The 19,729-nt window shown below is 40.3% G+C and overlaps 1 protein-coding gene across 1 annotated transcript; it reads right to left on the bottom strand.

Annotated features, from left to right (window-relative positions):
- Positions 1 to 4,468: 4,468 nt before the first annotated feature.
- On the bottom strand, positions 4,469 to 19,396 carry sdhaf3 (succinate dehydrogenase complex assembly factor 3). Its single transcript, XM_072675838.1, has 2 exons — positions 18,826 to 19,396; positions 4,469 to 8,186 (listed from the first exon to the last, which is right to left on the bottom strand). Exons 1-2 carry the CDS (start codon positions 19,000 to 19,002, stop codon positions 7,992 to 7,994), a joined length of 372 nt encoding a protein of 123 aa, XP_072531939.1. The 5' UTR covers positions 19,003 to 19,396; the 3' UTR covers positions 4,469 to 7,991.
- Between the last annotated feature and the right edge of the window lie 333 nt (positions 19,397 to 19,729).

The raw sequence follows: 19,729 nt of genomic DNA, 5'->3' as shown, positions 1-19,729 counted from the left end.
AGTTAACTAATTTTATTTCATTTTCTGTAGTTATTCTGTCTAGTTATAGGCCCATCTTCAGACTGAATGAAATGAAAGTGGCCCTACATTTCATTTAACAACAGAAGCCGCCTGAATGAGACCACATTAGAGCGGCGGCTCCACTGAGAAGCAGGGATAAATAATTATGTTTAAATTATTGATGCTTCGGCCACCTACTTTATGAATGTCCTTTACTGTGGAGAGTTCTGTTGGAGGGAGAGACGAGAGTAATGAATGAGAATTGCTCCTAATATGCCAGCTAATGTGGCTCATTTTAGAGAAAGAAACAAAACCAGGAATAAGTGAATGTTTAAGTAGTTATGGGAGATATATAATTTGCAAACGTGCTGTGCTTTAAAAACTCTTGTTGCTGGAGTTTACATGAAAAAAAGGGCTTCTGTGGAGCAAGGCCATGGAAGAACCACTTTTAGTGCAACAAAGAACTTGGATGCCATTGTTGGAAATGAAAGTGTAAAGAACCTCCACATAATGCAAAGGTTATAGGTTTTTATGTAGAAACGTACATCCAATCAGGGGTGTAACAACAAACTCATGGGCAAAATAATATTTAAATAAATATATACATGCATAAACTGTTAGAACCTTGAATGAATTAGGAGACAATGAAATCTGATTATTTATTCACTAGTAACGATTACTTAGGCTTAGGTTGGGTTCCCCTTGGCTCCTGAGTGATTGCAACACTTGCAATGGCAGTAGTACTCCACGGTGTCCAAATCAAGAACCATTATGAAACCTCTTCCATTTCTGTTGTATCCAAAAGGGTGCAATAACTGGAATAGTTCAAATAAAAGCAGGCGAACTGCAGCACTTTTTCGCCTGGTGTGACTGTATGAGAGAAGCTGTACAGGGTATATAAATAGCTTCATGAAGAGCGAGCTCATTAGCTATTTATAACTCTGTACTTACACGTCTTCTTTTTTTCTTTCTTGCGGGTACATGGACCAGTGCGCAATCCATTTTATTCCTCAGCTTCAGGTGGTTCATCTAGACAGATATGGTTGTTTTACAGGTCATTAATAACCCAAAAATATAACCAGCAAGCAAACCTAGTACTTAATGTAGTACAGCCTAATCATGTGTATAAGGAGTTTACTCACAATGCTAAAACATAGGAGACCGGGGTTCGATTGCCAGTCTGGGTGCACTACACCAATATGACTCCTAACACATTACATTACATTGGCCCACCTCTGTAATACCACTACCCTTTTAAGTATCCACATGGGCTCCACAGTAATCACTCTCATCCTATCTACACATGTAGACAAAATTTTTGGTACCCCTCGGTTAATGAAAGAAAAACCCCACAGATGCAGCAAAGCAGCCCCAGAACATAACAGAGCTTCCTCCATGTTTCACAGTAGGGACAGTGTTCTTTTCTTGATATGCTTAATTTTTCCATCTGTGAACATAGAGCTGATGTGTCTTGGCACAAAGTTCCATTTTTGTCTCATCTGTCCATAGGACATTCTCCCAGAAGCTTTGGGGCTTATCAACATGTAGTTTGGCAAATTCCAGTCTGGCTTTTTTATGGTTTGTTTTCAACAGTGGTGTCCTCCTTGGTCGTCTCCCACAAAGTCTACTTTGGCTTAAACAACGACGAATGGTGCAATCTGACACTGATGTTCCTTGAGCTTGAAGTTCACCTTTAATCTCTTTAGAAGTTTTTCTGGGCTCTTTTAGTACATTCGTATTATCCAACTCTTTGATTTGTCATTAATTTTCCTCCTGCGGCCACGTCCAAGGAGGTCGGCTACAGTCCCATGAATTTTAAATTTCGACTGTAGTCACAGGAACATCAAATTGCTTGGAGATGGTCTTATAACCTTTACCTTTAACATGCTTATCTATAATTTTCTTTTTTATCTCCTGAGACAACTCTTTCCTTTGCATCCTCTGGTCCATGTTGAGTGTGGTATACACCATGTCACCAAACAGCACATTGACTACCTGTAGCCCTATATGTAGGCCCACTGACTGATTACAAGATTGTAGACACCTGTGATGCTAATTAGTGGACACACCTTGATTTAACATGTCCTTTTGGTCACATTATTTTCAGGGGTACCATCATTTCTGTCCAGGCCATTGCCTAATCCTTTAAATGATAATGAGCCACTGTTTCTCCCCACCTCCCACCATTTTTATAACTCCTCTCCTACAACTCTTAGACTAAGACTATTCTTATTTGCCACTGTGGGCACTAGCTTGCTATCATTTACTTCATCTTGAGTTCATATCTCTCTCTATCTCATGATGCTCTCACACACACACAATCCCCAGCCCTGCCCCCCTCCCAGCTTTAGTCTTTTGACTAACCATTCTGAGCAAACCAAAAACACACAGAACAACTTTGTTAAACTAATTACATAAATATCTTCCCCTTCTTCCGACATAGGAAAGGAAGCAAAATCTGAATGGTGTGTTAAATCACAAGATTTCTGACCTTGGCAGAACACATTAAAGACTTTTTTTCGTTTGGGTTAGTGAGCACTCCTGACGTACTCCTCTTGAGTTCACATCATCAAATATCACTTTGTAAAATCAATCAAATTTAATCACCTGTCCAGTGGCGAAATTTCTAAACAAACACTTGCGATTCCCGATATCGTTGTGCGTCTCTAGTGGAAAGGCTGGTCGTGTTCTCGGAACAATGTGGAGTGAGTCATCTCACCATTTAGCAGTGGCTCGTGCTCCACAGAGTCAAACTGCAGTTCATCCTCCTATTCAGAAAGCATGAGCTACTGTATCCCAGCTATTCACACGGGCTGAATAGAACTCAAGTACTTGGCAAATAAAAATGTGGCAGTCGTGATTACACTGATCATCTGGGTGGAGAGGGGGCAAAAAATTTTGTGTTGAAATGCCTTACTTGAACTTCACATGGAGTCAAGTGAGTTCTCTGAGGTTGCATACATAGTCACATAGACATAGACAATGAATCTCCTTGCTTAATTTCTTGCCAAGGCCTACATATCGGCAAGTTCCTCTACACCCCAAGTTCACTGTTTCCACAAAAAACAAACTCTGTGTGCTTAATGATTTATTTGGTTTCATCTTGAATATCAAATATAAAAAATCCAATTGACCATATTTGCATCATTTTAAGTCAGTTAAATCAGCCTCTGTTGTGACCAGGTGTCAGATGCAGCCTTGGATTCCCTCAATGAGGCAATGAACAAGCCTTATGAATAATGGAATATGATAACAGATGACAATTGGTTTGTCAGTAGTGTGCACTCATGTCCACTGTCAGCTCTCCTCAAATGACCAGGGACGTTCTTACTGGTCCAGTCTGTATTTCTCTGCCAATCCTACAGCTGACGTCTTCCAGGATATTTCAGTATACAGAATTAGTGCCAAACTGATAGCTGTGTCAATCCACGTCCATGTTCATTTCCAGAAGAGGTGCCCAAGCCAGTTACAGAACTACACAGTGCTCTCGCAGGGCAGAAGATGCTGTATGGTGCACACATTTACATTTTTCATGGCAATGGTTAATAATTAATAATGAATAATACTAGAATAAAATGATGAAAAGTATAGAAATATACCCTCTTATGCAAGAGTTTTTTTTATTTCTTGTAGTATAGATACAGGCCTGACACAAATGCCATGTAGCTGATGGTGGTCCAGAAAAACTAGGCTCGTCTGGGGGTTTCTTATCATCCACATCAAAAGGTTACACGGATTACTAAATAACATCCTGTAACACTGTGTATGATATCCACCACGTCCTCGCTCTGCATTCCAACACTCCTCTACCCTCTTCTCCACCAGTGGACAACCATTGATTAATGGAACAGGAGAATATTTTTTCTGTATTCTGGCCCACAAGCAAGGCATTGAGCACCACTCTGTCTTTGGCCATCGATTTTTGGCCTTTCCTTTTTTTGTTCCATTCTTCTTGCCTGTAAAAGCGTCGGCTGAAAGGTTACTACACATGCCCTGGCGTTTCATCTCACCGGGGTCGTGTCCCCAGACAGAAGCGGAGAGATTACTCGTGCCTCGCCGACGAATCCCTGTGGATGTGAGCTCTCTTTTTTCACCTGTCAACAGCCGTGCAGGAAGGAGGCCTGCTGCTTTACTCACAGGGACTCTATTGATCTGGTGTGTCTTTTTCAGCGAATTTTGTTCCATTGTTGTCCTGTCTTTCACTGTGTATACTTTGGTATGCTGTTCAACTGTGGAATCTGAATCGCGTTCACCTAAATGTTATAAGAGAACATAAACCCCACTGACGTAACATGCTTGCAATAGGCACCAAAGGGCAGATGCTGAAGCAACTACCCATTGGCTTCTTACAAAGTACAGATGTGTGTGTCTAGAGCCATTTCTCAACATATGGTATTGAAGTGCATATGTTGGAGTGCAGGATCTAAAAATAAATAAATAAATATAAATAAATAAACAATATAGCTAATTTCTTCATGTAGAACTTCATTTAGAACTGTATTTATTATTTATAACTAATATCATTTACGAAAACGAATAAATGACCTTATAAATATAGAAATATGAAAACATGCCTTCATGATTTTAAAGAAGCAAAGTCATTAATTATAATTTAATTATAATTTAAAGGACCCATATGCATATATCTATATATACTGTACATATTATATCTTTCTATATCCCTCCCATCTCTAAGGTCCACTTATGGTACAAAAAAAAATGTTTGCCTTCAACATTGATGTAGAACTCCCAAACTTACCCCAAAAGTATTGGATGGAGCACCATTATTCCAGACAACACAGTTCATATGTATCTGCTCCAGAGAGTCCTATTCTAGTAGCAGTATTTCTCTATAGGGACTAAACAAGCTGTGTGTGCATTTGCACATTTGTGTCAGCAGTAAGTGCAACTTATGGTCGCTGAATGCATTCATTAAAAGGGGTATCCACAAACATTTAAACATATTGTGTATGTAGGTGAACTCTGTCTGAATTGACTGCCCTGTACTAGGCCTCGTTCAGAAAGCAGACTGGACTGAAACATATCTTATAACTTCTGTGTAAATGAGTGCAGCCTGCTGCTGATGGCTGAATAGGCAGATGTTGATGGTGGAAAAAACGGTGAGAGAACAACACATGTGGAAACTTCACATTTCTGTGGTATTTGAATGTCCTGCACGATCAGTACTACTACTAGCATAGTTTATCATAGCTTTGTAGCAAGGTAGCAGCTAAGAGTCTTTCAGTTTTGGGCAACTTTCACCCATTCGTCTCCAAGGCTCCTAGTTCTAGGGATGTCACAATACAAGAATTTGGGTAGTGGCTACCAATACCACAACAAAAATAAAACCCATTAAATGTATTTCAATACTAAAACAGACAAAGAGTGGGATTGAGCTGTGTTATCATACACACCCTTTGAGAAAGCACATCGTGGACTTCAGAATCACTGTCCTGCTGTAGAAGCTATCATCTTTTTATCTTCAGCCTCAGTCTTACAGTGTTCTGTTTGCTTCTGAAATCATTGCTATGTAATTGAACTCATTCTTTTCTTTACCAGTGCAATGTTCCCCATGTCACTGGCTGCCACACAAGCCCAAAGCATTATTGATCCACCCAAGTGTTTAACAGTTTAACAATGTTTCTTCAGACATACTGCATACAGACCCATAAAGTGTTAAAAGTATAGTCCATGGTAACTGGCTGTATTCTCCAAATGCAGTAAATACAGATTATGTTGCGAAATACTGCACATTTCCTTTGAAACGCTCTCAACGAAGTAAAACGGAACAGGTGTTAGGCTGCTTATATGTTGGTCAATGAAAGCTGGTTGTTGCAGCTGACTGCTTTCTCACCTACACATATTTTCACTGGAGATGTTAAGAGCCAAACAGGAGCATGGACGCTGAAGTGCTATCAACAAAATCCACCACCTTCCCACTCAAGTGCATCTATTCAACATAATGACATAATTCTGCCATTGCGGTTTGCAATTGCACTGTTTAAAGTGGTGCCCATTATATGCGTGGTGCCTAGGTCACATCAGTTATCATGATGTTTGAATCATATTGAGCAGTGGAGTGTATGCTGAGTCTTCTGCATGCACCCCCCCTATACCCAAACCCACACATACACACACACACACACACACCAACCCATTAATTTTAGAATCAAAAGGCTAAATTGGTTTGTTTGCTTGAGTAAAGCAGGCATTAACCAGTGCAGTGTAGGTGAAAGCTCAGTGCAGGGGAAACGTTTCAGCTCAGGTGGTCTGATCCTGGCTGACAGGTCTAACAGTGCGCGTGGGTATATAAGCAAAAACACTCGCCGCCTAACAAGGTTTTCTCTTTCAGGCACTCTAATAATTTGGTTAAAGTGAAAGAGGCACGATTGATTTTTTTTTCTTTTGCCTTCTCAGAGAGTTAAGAGTGCCTCCAGAAATTAGCATTAACTTCTAACCTGCCAACGTTGCCAGGAAAGTAGTAAGACTACTCGAAAAGCTGTATATTTTTCTCCTGTTCCAGAAATGCAGGATAATAGTAATGAAGGAAACAGAACTAACAGGAATCAAATAATAATAATAATAATAATAATAATAATAAAGGTAAAAAAAAAAGGTAAAGGTGCACATATTTGTCACTGTACACTGTACAACAAAATGTGTCCTCTGCATTTAGCCCATCTGTGGTTGTGAACACGCACACACTAGTGAACTAGGGGCAGTGAGTACACACACACCCAGAGCGGTGGGCAGACAACTACAGCGCCCAGGGAGCAGAGAGGGTAAAGGGCCTTGCTCAAGGGCCCAACAGTGGCAGCTAGCCGAGCCCGGGAATCTAACCACTGAGCCACAACTGCCCCACTGTATATAATAATAATACAGAATTAAACAGAATACAGAATTAAACTTCAAAGTCAAGCTTTCTTCACTTCGTCTTGTTTGTGTACTGGGATGATGTGTGTCTGTGTATACAGTCAGTCTTTCTATCCATCCATAATAAACAACACCTCAGAATGTGAATGTGTTGAGTCTTCTGCACGCCGGCAGTGTGTGTACAGAATCCTCTGCGTTAATCTGCTACTGTTGCATCCAGAAGTTCCTTTGGGGCTTAAATAATTATATATTGTATCATATATTTGTGTATATTCACTGTGTCACTGGCTGCTACACAAGCCCAAAGTGTAACTGTTCCACCCAATGTTTAACAGTTGGGGATGTGTTCTTTTTACGAACTTCTGCACTGTTTTTCTTCACACATACTGTATACATGCACAGAAAGTGTTAAAATGACAGTCTGTGGTAACCGGCTGCATTCTCCAAATGCAGTAAATACAGGTAACATTGCAAAACACTGGACTTTTCCCTTGAATCGCTCTCTATGAAGTAAAACTGAACAGGTGCTGGAGAACAAAAGCTTTACACTGCATGTGTGTGTGTGTGTGTGTGCGCGTGTAAATTTATGTAGTGTGTCTAATTATGTGTGTTTACTCTGTATATAATTTCCTGTGTTCATCTGCTACTATTGCACCTAAATGATCCCGTTGGGTTCAATAATTCATCCATTTATTTATCTAATAAATGAGGGGGAAAAAAAACAACAAAAAAAATAGAATCATCCAGAAAGATGAGGCCTTGAACTCGGCACATCTGAGAAGACTAATATAATTACACCTCCTTAATAGCAGCTGGGATGGGGAGAACAGTACTTAAGTCCAAATATGTCCCACTGGGACGATTCCACTTAAAGAGATGGAGTCTCTCCACTCCTTGCATCCTGTCTTTGCATCCTGAACACAAAATGCAGATTTAAATTGACTTCATATAAATGTGTGCATCATTTCAGCATCAGCACACTTATTGGCAAATGTAAGGAACCAAACACAGGCAAAAGTATAAAAAGTGTAGATGTGCTCATCACATCCATGTAAATAAAATACATTTAAATCAGGTCAATTCTGTTGAGTATTTTTTCCCCTCAGTTTGGCAGTCCCTTATTTTTGTGGGCTGTCTTCCTGGATGTGGAACTGTTGGTTGGGTTTGGTAGATTCCTGCAACAGCTCATATAGCTGGCCGATCTGTTCATCCTGAAAGTCCTGGAGCTTCTGTTCAGGCAGGTCAGTCCCAAAAGAGAGCTTCTTGTTTTCCACTGTTCCCAGCACCTGAGCCTGTAGGGTCTTACTGTAGCTCTGCAGAGAGATCAGATCAGATCAGATCAGATCAGATCAGATGTGAGTAACAACAACAACAACAACAACAACAATAATTATAATAATAATGAAATAAGAACCTGGAGCCTAAGAGCCTCTTTTGCACAATATATACATTACATTTAACATTATTTTCAATAACAGGCTTATTGTATACTGAGGGTTATTAATAAGTTAAAAGAAAAGTAACCATGGACCTGCTCCTGGCCATTCTAGGGGCCAGGCAAGGTTAAAGTAAGGTATGATGTCAATGATTTTAATCATACAGTGTTACAGTGAAAAGGAGACAGTGAGATTATATCAACAATTGCCGACGCAAACCCAATATTTCTTATTTAAAAGCTAAGAAGCTGTTTTAAATCCAGCAACGAAGCATCACTTTGGATTCTGTAACAAATTTCTGCTTCAGCTGAAATTACCATTGACCTATAGGCTCACTTGTTTACTGACAAAAGCACAGAAGTTGGTTGTTTTTGTCCTGGATTAGTAATTGCAGTGACACCGACACGGTGGTGGTGTGTTAGTGTGTGTTGCGCTGGTCTGAGTTGATCAGACACAGCAGAGCTCCTACTCTATTAGATACCCCCTACTAGTTGATCCACCTTGTAAATGTAAAGTTAGAGACAGAAGCTCATCTGTTGCGGCACAGTTTGTCTTGGTCATGGCTTTAGTCCTTCATCTGCGGTCCACAGGACCCTACTGGCAGGATATTTCTGGTTGGTGGACTATTCTCAGTCCAGCACTGTTGCTCTGTCTGATCCACTCATACCAGCATAACACACACCAACACAGCACCACCAGCTTAGTGTCATTGCAGTACTGAGAATGACCCACCACCCAAATAATAGCTGCCCTGTGGTTGTCCAGTGGGGTCCTGACTATTGAAGAACAGTATGACAGGTGGCTATCAAAGTATGCAGAGAAACAGGTGGCCTACAGCTTGGAAGGGTTCATTACAAAACCTAATGAACCCTAAAGATCAATGCATTTATTCAACACTTACATTTCATGTTTTAACAAATACACTTACAGAATAAATAAGATGCATGGTGGCCGATCACTTACGCCTGACACTTGAGCGCTAGCATTGCACACACGCTCATATAAACACGTCATGCAAAAGATGATTCATTTTTTGGTGCCGATATTGATTTAACATAAAACTCTAGCTTTATTTATTTATTTATTTAACTCTGATGGATTCTACTGCTTGCCATGAACTGCTGTGGCACATCACAGGCCCTGAAGGTCATGTAGAAATGGTGTAGGGTTGTAGAGGTTCATCAGGGCATAATGGAGGTCAGAACAAAATGTAACCCACTCCTCTCATGTCACTGCTCCCTCAATACAGCAATTACTGCTCACCAACCCCCACATCTACACATCTATTCCTTTACAAAAGCACAGACAGTCCAAAGACATCAGCGGCATGCATTTGAGAGTTGCCTGTACCTTCAGAATACAGATGGGCATCTCAGTAAACACTGATATATAAACTTGTGGGACTTAAATGGTCAGAAAGTACTGATACACTATGTTTACACAATGTTTAAGGGTACAGGCTTGTTCCAGCAGAAACACTGACACCATTCAACATCTCTCTTAACCTACAGCACAAAAAAGTAGCCGATATTTATTTACTTATTTATTTGTATGAGATTTTTTAGAAATTACTGCGACTGCGATTATCATTTAGGCCACTGACATAAATGTTCCCACACAGGAGCTGTGGAATGCAGCTCTAAACCAAGTCCAGTTGGACGCAATCTTCCGAACTTTCTGAAAAAACACTTCACACTAGCCTCAAGTCACGCGTCTTCACCTGTCACAGCCCGCTCTCTGTGTTTTACAGATGTGCCGCTATTGACGCAGTGAGCGCACTGGACTCTATTCATGGACAAGAGCTGTTGTCGCTGTCTGCTCACAAGCTAGAGCCCCACCTCCGACAGAGAGCAGACGAGAGAACAGAGTAGTGCGACTGGCTTAAAAAATTGGTGACGTTCGTTCTTATGTAAGCAAAAACGCAAATAAACACAATGGACAATAATGAGGTCAGCAAAAGCATTGAGTTCATGTCCATATATTGAACAAAAAGTCGTTATCGCAATCTGGTTGGTGGAAACACCAAACAAGGCATCAATTTAAAGTTTGTGTAATAATCATACAAATGCTAAATCATCTGTTTTCATCTCATATATGTTTATTAGTCTAGACACAGGGTTGGTTTGAGAAAGTGTTTAACAACAGCTTTTGGGGGTTTAAAAGATTAAGTAAAAATTATTTTGTACAGATATATTACAATTTGCACAATTACAGTTTGTTCTGCCATTAAAAGAACAACAAAAAAAAAGTCCAAATATCTAGTCATTAGGATGTCCCAATCCAAGCCAGTATTGTAATGGATCAGCCAACATCAGTTATTTTAACAACAATTCAGTTCTGTTGTTTTTTTTTCTTTAACTAGTCTTGCAGAGCGCCCTCTGGTGTGCTCTAGACACCCCTAACACACATGGAACTATTTTACAGTAATACATGAGAACTTAATAATGTCACACAATGTCTACGATTCTAGGGCTCTGACTGCTTTTACCGGATTTCTTCCAGACGCTTGTCAATTCTGCCCAAGCCACCAAAGCTATATACGGACATGCACTCAAACAAAGTAAATCAGTCCAGAAAGTCCCATTATAATAGAAAATGTTTCCTAAAAAAGGAAACACACAAAGTGTTTTACTTCAGTATTACTTAACAGCACAAAGAAACACAAAGCTTGGATCGATAGCACAGATGGGAAGCAATCTGCCTCCTGGATCAGGACATCCCTACTAACCGCATCCAAATGCTTTTTAAAATACCTGTAATTGAGATAACAGTTGCTTATGTGCTGTTTTATAAACTGTGTCTGCCATTGGTGTGTGCTAATTTGATGTGCTGTTTAGTACAACATGTGCGGTTTGGGACACGGCTGCAGCACGCCCTGAAAACTAATGTGAGGCGACGCAAAGACTAGTAACCAGTACAATATACATCCACTGAGCATACGTGTATTGAGAGGATGTACTGACAGGACTAAAACAGCACTTCCTCTCTGAAATACAACAGACAGTTCCAACCTCACAATCTGAAGAAGAAGCGTTGTAACCGTTCTGAGATTTGTGAGAACATCACAGTTTTGTTTTATTTTTAAATGCTAAAACTGTATCACTCTGCTGCGTTTACAACAACTGACAATGCTGAGCTGAACCAAATCACTCAATACCAGGCTCCAACCTCTATGAATGGGTAGAGACAAAATTACTCAAAGCTCAAGGTCAAATTACCGTTTCAAAACCATATTTTAAATCAGAAAAAAGAAAACAACTCATGAATAGTTTGAGCATTTGGCTCAAAGCTACATTAAAATGTGACTTTTTCGGCCTGTTCTGGCTACTGTGCTTATGCAGATCCACACTGAGGGGAGCGTTCCCTACTAGCGCAGTTCAACCCTTCTCAAACCGCGGCATATCCGACAAGCCACTTTTTGTTGAAGGGCGTGACCTTATCTGTAACCGGCATGCTGAAAAGGACTCTTTTTGTTAAAGGTACTTTATCCGTAAACAGGCGCCATGTTGAGTGTTATGAGAACTCCTGTTCACATTTCAACTTAATTCATCCACTTTTCTGTGGCTCTATCTGTGAGCTTTATCAGCAGCTATCTCTGACTCAGGGCTCATCATGGTCCTTAACGGACTGCCACTTAGTCGGCCCTGTTGTTCTGCAATTCTTACCGCTGTTCAGCAGACCCATCTTTTGTGCATATACATCTTGGTGGAAAAAATGTACTGTATTAAAAAAACAATCATTATGAAATTCAGGGCTTTTTGAAGTATTTGGTTTCTTTATCTTCTAAAACAAATGTCGTATAAAAGCAAAGCGTCTTCACCTTGTGCCAAATCACAGTCTGGATGTTATTTGCAATAACAGTCTTGTGTTCAATTGCTTAAAGATGGAATGTATTAATGGTGAGAGTTGGCGTATATTACAGACAGCTCATGGCTCTTCAGTACGTGAATGAAAATTAAAAGATTTTGTGCTAATTTGTTTTTTAACGGTTGGATTTCTTTTAAACATTCATGTCGTTCAAATATTTGAAAGGTCTGGTCTCATTCAGAATAGCACTATTCACTGAAGAACAGCATCTAAATTAAATGAAACAATAAAATGACAAAATCACAATCTACAACGTTGTATATTAATATTTGCTAAGTGGAGGTAATGATCCCTCCAATGAGACACTGTAGTAAAATGCCCAAGCCATGTTGTAGCGCTGTTTATCATACACTCAATATACTGCTCAGTGAAACGTCTAGGCAATCAGTCATTACTCTTGACAAATTAAAAGCATAGGGGCAATTACAGGTAGAGTACATCAGGCTCATTCATAAAAATGCATACAAAAAAAGAAACCTTGAATCTCAACCATATAGTCATTCACGGAACATCTTTGAATTTGGATGCAATTCAATTTAGGAAGAAACAAGCCATTTGTCTGAGAGGCTTCCTCCCCTACATAATGTAATTACGCTGAACATTTGCCAAGCGGCTATATTTTAAGAACTGAAGGGATTGTTCAAAGGCAGCCTCTTTGGAGTTCATGAACTGAATATAAAGGATCAGCGTTTGTAGTGATGTAATCAAACAGCCCATTTTGTTCTTGTCTGGAGTACGCTGGCTTTCCCAAGGGCAAAGTACTTAAACAGCTCTTTCAAGTCCACGCCCTCCCCACTAAGCACAAACATCTACACCAAAGGACCATCTACTGAAGAGACTGCCAGGCTGTTTTGGTAACATCCGACATCATGTTACGTTAGACATAATTATTCTCAGGAGAATTAGTCACTCTCAATTCTCAAACATCCTGAAAACAGTCTATATTGTATCTACGGGCTTTTTAAAACTTGTTCATCTCCTAGAGCTTCGGAAGACGTTTGTTTGCCCAGCTAATGAAAGACTTTCAGAGAAATATCCGGTTTCTGTAGAAACTCTGTGTACATATTGAGATTTTTCCAACCTCTCCACATACACATATATAGAAGCATACTGCTTTTTTTTTTTTTTTTTTACCAAAGCACATACTGTAGCTCTAACTGATGGTAGGAACAAGCTGGCTCCAATGAGAGTCACTTTCACCTCAGGTGCATCTGGGTACAATAAAAATAATTACACCTCTTATTCTTAGGTATAACTGACAAAGGGCTTTAATTAACAGCTGGAAATTTAAGCTGTTACTTTTGCGATTTTTTGTGGATCTGAAAAGTTATCTGTGAACAAGAGAGAAAACAAAACACAGAGGTTCATTTTTCACTTTGCAGGGCAAAGAAAATAATGGGCGAATAAAGAACAAAAGCTACACTATGTGGACACTATGTGGACAAAAGTATGGGGACACCTGCTCATGCATTGTTTCTACCAAAATCAAGGGTATTAAAAAGACCTAATCCTGCTTTTGTCGGAGTAACCGTCTCTACTCTCCAGGTACATTGCTGTAAGGAATTGATTGCATTCAGCAACAAGAGCATTAGTGAGGTGGGGTGGTGATCATCCACCATCCTTAAAATCATTCAACACACAGTTCCACTGCTCCACAGCTCAATGCTGGCCAGGGGCTGTCTATCCCTTTAGCCCATGCCCAGCATTAGGCACAGTGCAAACAGGTTCCTGTCTATCTGCTCCAGAGAGTCCTATTCTTTCGGAAATACTTCTCTACCAGACACACTGTGCGTGTTTTCATTTGCCCATCTGTATCAGCAAAGGGTCGCTGAATGCTTTCATTAGAAGGGATGTCCACAAACATTTGGACATATAAGGACATTTTCACACCCCTGTAAATTCATAGAATTAACCTATTAAGTATTTATTGATGGTTATCAGTGTCGAGCCAATATCAGCAGAAAATGCTGGATGTGATAAAAGAATGAATCTTTTCTGATCCTGTAAAACAAACAAACAAACAAACAAACAAAAAAACACAAACAATAAAATATATCCTGTGTTTTTACTCCTGTGCCATAGTCAGGGGCTTTTAGATGCTCATCTTGAGTGAAACACTCAACTGTTACTCAAGATTTAAAAATAAATAATAATCTTGCCGTTTTTAATACAGGTTGTTTGAAAGCTTGTTTTTATATGTATGAATGTATATAAAAATAAAGCAACACTTATTTAACAGCTTTAATCAGGGATGTACAATAATATGAGAATAGTATTGTTACTGGCAGATAACGGTTTACAAAAACAATCACCACCAGACAGATGTTTAGAATAGGCTGATATTTCAAGCTGATATTTGATGGTGTATTTACTGAGCTCCAGATGAGCAGACCATTTAAGTGTTTAGGCATCTCATGGACATTCATTTTACTGCATTTGTAAGCTTATGACTAGTTGTAAATGTTGTGCTGAAGTTTTCTGTAATGTAACACCAGGTAGCTCTAGTCTCAATTTCGATAATTAATTCAAAGTTAACTGCCATAACCATTTAGCAATTACACCTATTTACACCCACATAATTCCTATATTTCACAGGTTTAAAAGTATATAGACAAACTAACAATTCTAAAAATAAGAATTTTTGTCTGAAACTCACAAATAACAGCAAATTCTTACTTTCCCTCCTTGAGATTCTTTGCCAGGCTTGAGATTCTTTGTGGCCACCTTCAGTTGCTTTTCTTCAGAAAGTGAAAAGCCTACTTGATTGAGTTGAGGTCAAGAGATTGACTTGGCCTTTTAAGAACATTCCATTTCTTTGCCTTCAGAAACGCTTGGGCTGCTTTCGCAGCATGTTTGGGGTCATTATTCAGCCGTACTTTAAAGTGCCATCATTTTTGCAGCACTTGTCTGAATCTATACACTTCAGATTACATCCTGCTACTTCTTTCAGCTGTCATATCAACACCAGTAATGCGGTTTCATTGACATGCATACATGCCCACTCAATTACAGTCCCTCCATCATGTTTGACAGAAGACACGAAAGCTTTGGATCATAAACCCTTTCCTTCCTTCTCCATGCTCAAGATAGTTGTGCTTCCGTCTGTCTATTGGATCTTGTTCCATAAGGCTTTTTAAGATGTTCTCCAGCAGTCTGATCTGGTCTTTCTGTTCTTGAGTGTTACTAGTGGTTTACATCTTGAGGTAAACCCTCTGTATTTTCATTCATGAAGGTGTCTCTTGACATCTACCTCCTTGAGAACGTTCTTGACTTGACTAGATGTTGCGACAGGGTTTTTCCTTTCATCAAAGAAAAAATACATTCTATGATCATCCACTAGCAGTCATTTTCAAGGGCCTTTTCCATGCATTTGTGGTGTTGCTGAGTTCTCCAGTGCATTCCATCTTTTTGAGAACTTAAATCCCTTTAGTTTATCATGAAGTAAATGCATTCATCTGCGAACCCCCTTCAATTAAAGCTGAATGTCAAATTACAAAATGACACAAATTGTCAGTGTCCAAATGTACTTAAATGTATGCCATGTGAAAAAACATGGAATCTCATTATATTTGGCTCCCACACTCCAATGAATTTCAAATGGAATTGAATTCAACCTCTGAAAAGATCTTATGGTTGCCAGCAGGCCAAAAAAAGTGTTATTACACACTTCTATTACCAAAGAATAGCCCCACCAGGTTGTATAGAAATGATTAATATTGAATGATACACCTTAGTGTGCAATAAGCCTTGCTGCATTAAGGGGTTAATTGAATTGTCGACTGCATAATTAGCCAATTCTTACTGATTCCATGATATTTCTCCAGCACATAACTTCAAAGCAGTTTGGGATCAACCAATAGACATAAACTGCTTATTACATTAACTTAAGAGTTAAGAAAATGTTTGGCTCTCATGAAAAGTCAACATTAAACATAAATATATATATGTATATATATATATTTAAGTATTATATCAAAATGTTCAGCTACATAATGCATAAAATAGGATTTGTCTGAAGCTCCAGACCTTTTGCTGCATGTTTTCAGAGTCCATTTAGCTCTCCCAATCAGCTAATGTTCCTTTTGATTGTCTGAATCAGTAATGTGGTCAGTCACCCTGCTCCATTTCACAAGGCCCCACCCAAACGTCTACATTAGTGGGCAAGAAGACGATCTTGCCTTGCCCCTTAACTCTCTCTCTTGTTTTTCATTCCACCTTTCAACCTAAAGTCTCTCTCTTTCTGTTTGTCTGTCTGTCTGTCTCATATTCCTCCCTTTCATGCCTTACTCTTTCTTGCCATTCACCCCCCGCCCCACATTTTTCTCCCAAGGGAAAGCTTGTCCATTGCAATGTGGCCGATTTATTAGGCGAAGAGAAGTCCCGTGGGCCCTCTGCAGTAACTGGATTAGAGCGAACACTCAGTGCTCCTAATCACATTTCAAGACTCGCTCTGCGTCTGTTCCTGGCTCCACCGCCCTTCCGTACCCCCTACCCCCCCCCTTACCCCCCACCTTTTTTTCTACCATGGAGTGCTTTGCAAGCCAAGATGGAGTGGTGATTCACCGGCTTCTTAATGAACGAATAGGAGGGGTCCTGAGTGGCTACTGCGCCAGGACCTTCCTAGAATTATTCCTGACATGGATCTCCTTCTAGTGACCACCTACAGATGTTCACAGTTCTAGACAGCATGTCAATATGCTGCTTTAGAGATGTCTACAAGTAGGTCTTTTCTGTTGTACTGTTGCCCCATTATCTCCTGACCCTCTCTATGTTACAAATCAGGTCTGAAAGTCTAGCTAAAGAGAGAGGAAAACTGCTGTGCCATCCTTGAACAATGCCAGTGCCATCTAGCCTTGAACAATGACTGTCTGGGAGATTGTCACAAGTGGCTATTTATGTGCCGTAACTGTGAAACTAATGGATGAAATTGAGTGGAAAACTGAAAAGTTCCTCCCAAGCTGTCTCTTCCCCTTTTATCGTGACAGAAACCACAAGGGCCAATCTCCATGACTCTTCTTTTAAACAAACACCATAATTAGAGTAATTAAGAAAATGATTTACATCTTCTGCCACAGACACTGCCATGTCAAGGTCATCGTATTTTACATTCATTTTGTGAAGGATGTGATACAATATATGAGCTTTTTACACTAGTCCCCGCTCACCTGGCTAGACTGTATCCTCTCCTATCCGCCTGATTTGTCCTGAAGAAAGTCCACAGTTGATTTTGTCAACACTGGCAAAACGGGATGGCAAAGATGTAAGATCCTGTTAAACCAGATTTGTACTCTGGTTCATGGTTCTAAAGGTGATCCCTATTTGGATTGACTAGTTTATCAAGGGGACATCTGTTGTAAATTTTCCTCAGTCGGAATACTCTCATATCCAGATGGCAGTAAAGTTTCTATTGGGTTGTATTTTCTACTAAACCCGGACGGTTGCATCGCAGAATGGTCAAGTCATAGGATTGCTCATAGGATTATGTGTTTGTTATTGATCACAGTTGATCATATTGGGTATATATTCACATTTACAGTAATTGTATACTGTAATGGATGCTTGTAATTGCATCTTACATCAGCCTGTGTGGGTTCACTTTTCTGATTGATTAGTTTCTTTCTCCTCTGGCTGACGCTTTTCCAGAAAAATAGAAGCAGACCAACTTTAGTCATAAGCTTGGCTCGGACAGGATTAATGTAGATGGGGGACTAGGGTCATTTCCTTATTTACAAAGGCTACTCTGTGATTTTACTCTGTTATTTTATTGTGATTCCTTCCTCCCCTAGGAAAATTAGAGTGGATTACTTGCTGTTTTTCACAGAACTAAGCACCGCTCTGATCATTTTAGTGTTTAGTTGTTTACGCCGCAGTCACCTCACTTAGGAAATGAAGTTTCTGACTGATGCAAAATGTTCAGTCTAGCGTGCTAGTGCACATATTCATATTAAACTCTTGCCTAACCCAACTGTTTACTTGGTCTGGGTGGCAGAACTCAGAACCTCAGGCTGATTTAAATGGCAGGTGCAGGTTAATAAAGCATTACTTCATATAAACTTCACGTAGTCAATCTTTGTGGCATGTGGGTTAAATATAAATTCCAGACGTAGCTCATGTCCAGGTATAGTTGCCACCTGTCCAGGATTTCCCTGGAACGTCCTACATTTTGGTGGTCTGTCCAGGAAGTAAAATATCATGTAAGGACACAAAATGTCCCAGAACCTATTTAGAATATTTTATGTGGCATCAGTTCTTGAGAAGATCAAACCAATCATAATAAACTGCTTGTTTTTATCTAAAATTCCCCCCCTATCCAATCACACCTAACATGCTAAAGATTGTTTAGCAAAAGTGCAGTGTTGGTGATATTTTTAAGCATTAGGCAGCACTGCAACACGATCAGCTCTACAGCTGAATGGACAACTACCTGTGAGCACAACTAACCATCCACTGAATGCAGTTATAACTGTAGATGAGATACTGTATGATCGGACAAGCCAACTGTACAACAGTGGATGAAGGTCATCTTGTGGTGCATAGCGCCATCATGTGGCTGGAAATATCAGTGTGTATTTCAGATGAACAGCTGAAGTTAAAGCCAGCTGCATGTCCAGGTGTAGGGTGAGGAATACATCACCATCTATGACCTTACCTCCCATTCCTTCATGAACAGTTTGGCATCTTCTGGAGATGCAGATTTGTGCCTGCGAAACTCATCCTTCACGTACTGATCACCGAGGGCTCGCAGGTCAATGGGCATGAAGCGATGCAACAGCAGAATCCTCTTATAGAGTGACCGGACCTTTGACACATGAGCTGGACTGGCCATAGCAGTGGGAGAAATGCCGGTTTTAGAAACCTAGCTAGGTCAAGGTTACCCGTCACGGCTGCAGCTAATAGTCCAGCAAAAAATAAGACCGAATCTGACCGAAAACCCCAGATTCACTAGTGGGTCCAGAACGTAAACAACGTGAACAGCTAGCTAGTAGTAGTACCAGCACACGGTAGTTAGCTAGCTAGCTTAGCAACCACTTTTCCAGCGCCCTTTATGGGCATTCAGCTGCAATACTGTAAACCTCAAGCACAGCCCATTAAAACAAGAAAATAAAAATCACGTGGGTTCGAAAGAAACCCGTGTATATTACGGACGACATTAAAAGTTATTGTGTAACGTAAGTCGTGTCCTTGTCCAGAAGAGGCGCTGGCGTCGTTAGTTTTCTTTCCCACCTGTATTCCGACAACTCCCGCCTTCGTGCGCTGTGATTCGCTATTGGGGGGGAGGGGGGGGCTCTCTCGCCCAGCAAGGGGATTGGCTAGTTAGTTTACACTTAAACAGACGACCAATCGGAGAGCGAAACAGCCAAATACGCGTGAAATGTCACCGTGTTCTGCGGTTGCCATGGCGACGGGGCCGACCTTGCAGCGATCTGATTCGATGAAGCCGCTACAACGGAAGAATCAGCGTAATCACAGCGCACGTGGTGGACATTATCAGCCAATCACAGCACAGGAGGCAAGGCTTGACGGAAAACGGGTGGGAATAAGTAAGCTTCGCC

This window comes from Salminus brasiliensis, chromosome 3 (assembly GCF_030463535.1).
Source record: "Salminus brasiliensis chromosome 3, fSalBra1.hap2, whole genome shotgun sequence".
In the NCBI taxonomy this organism is placed as follows: Eukaryota; Metazoa; Chordata; class Actinopteri; order Characiformes; family Bryconidae; genus Salminus; species Salminus brasiliensis.
This window is presented reverse-complemented; position numbering and strand designations above follow the sequence as displayed.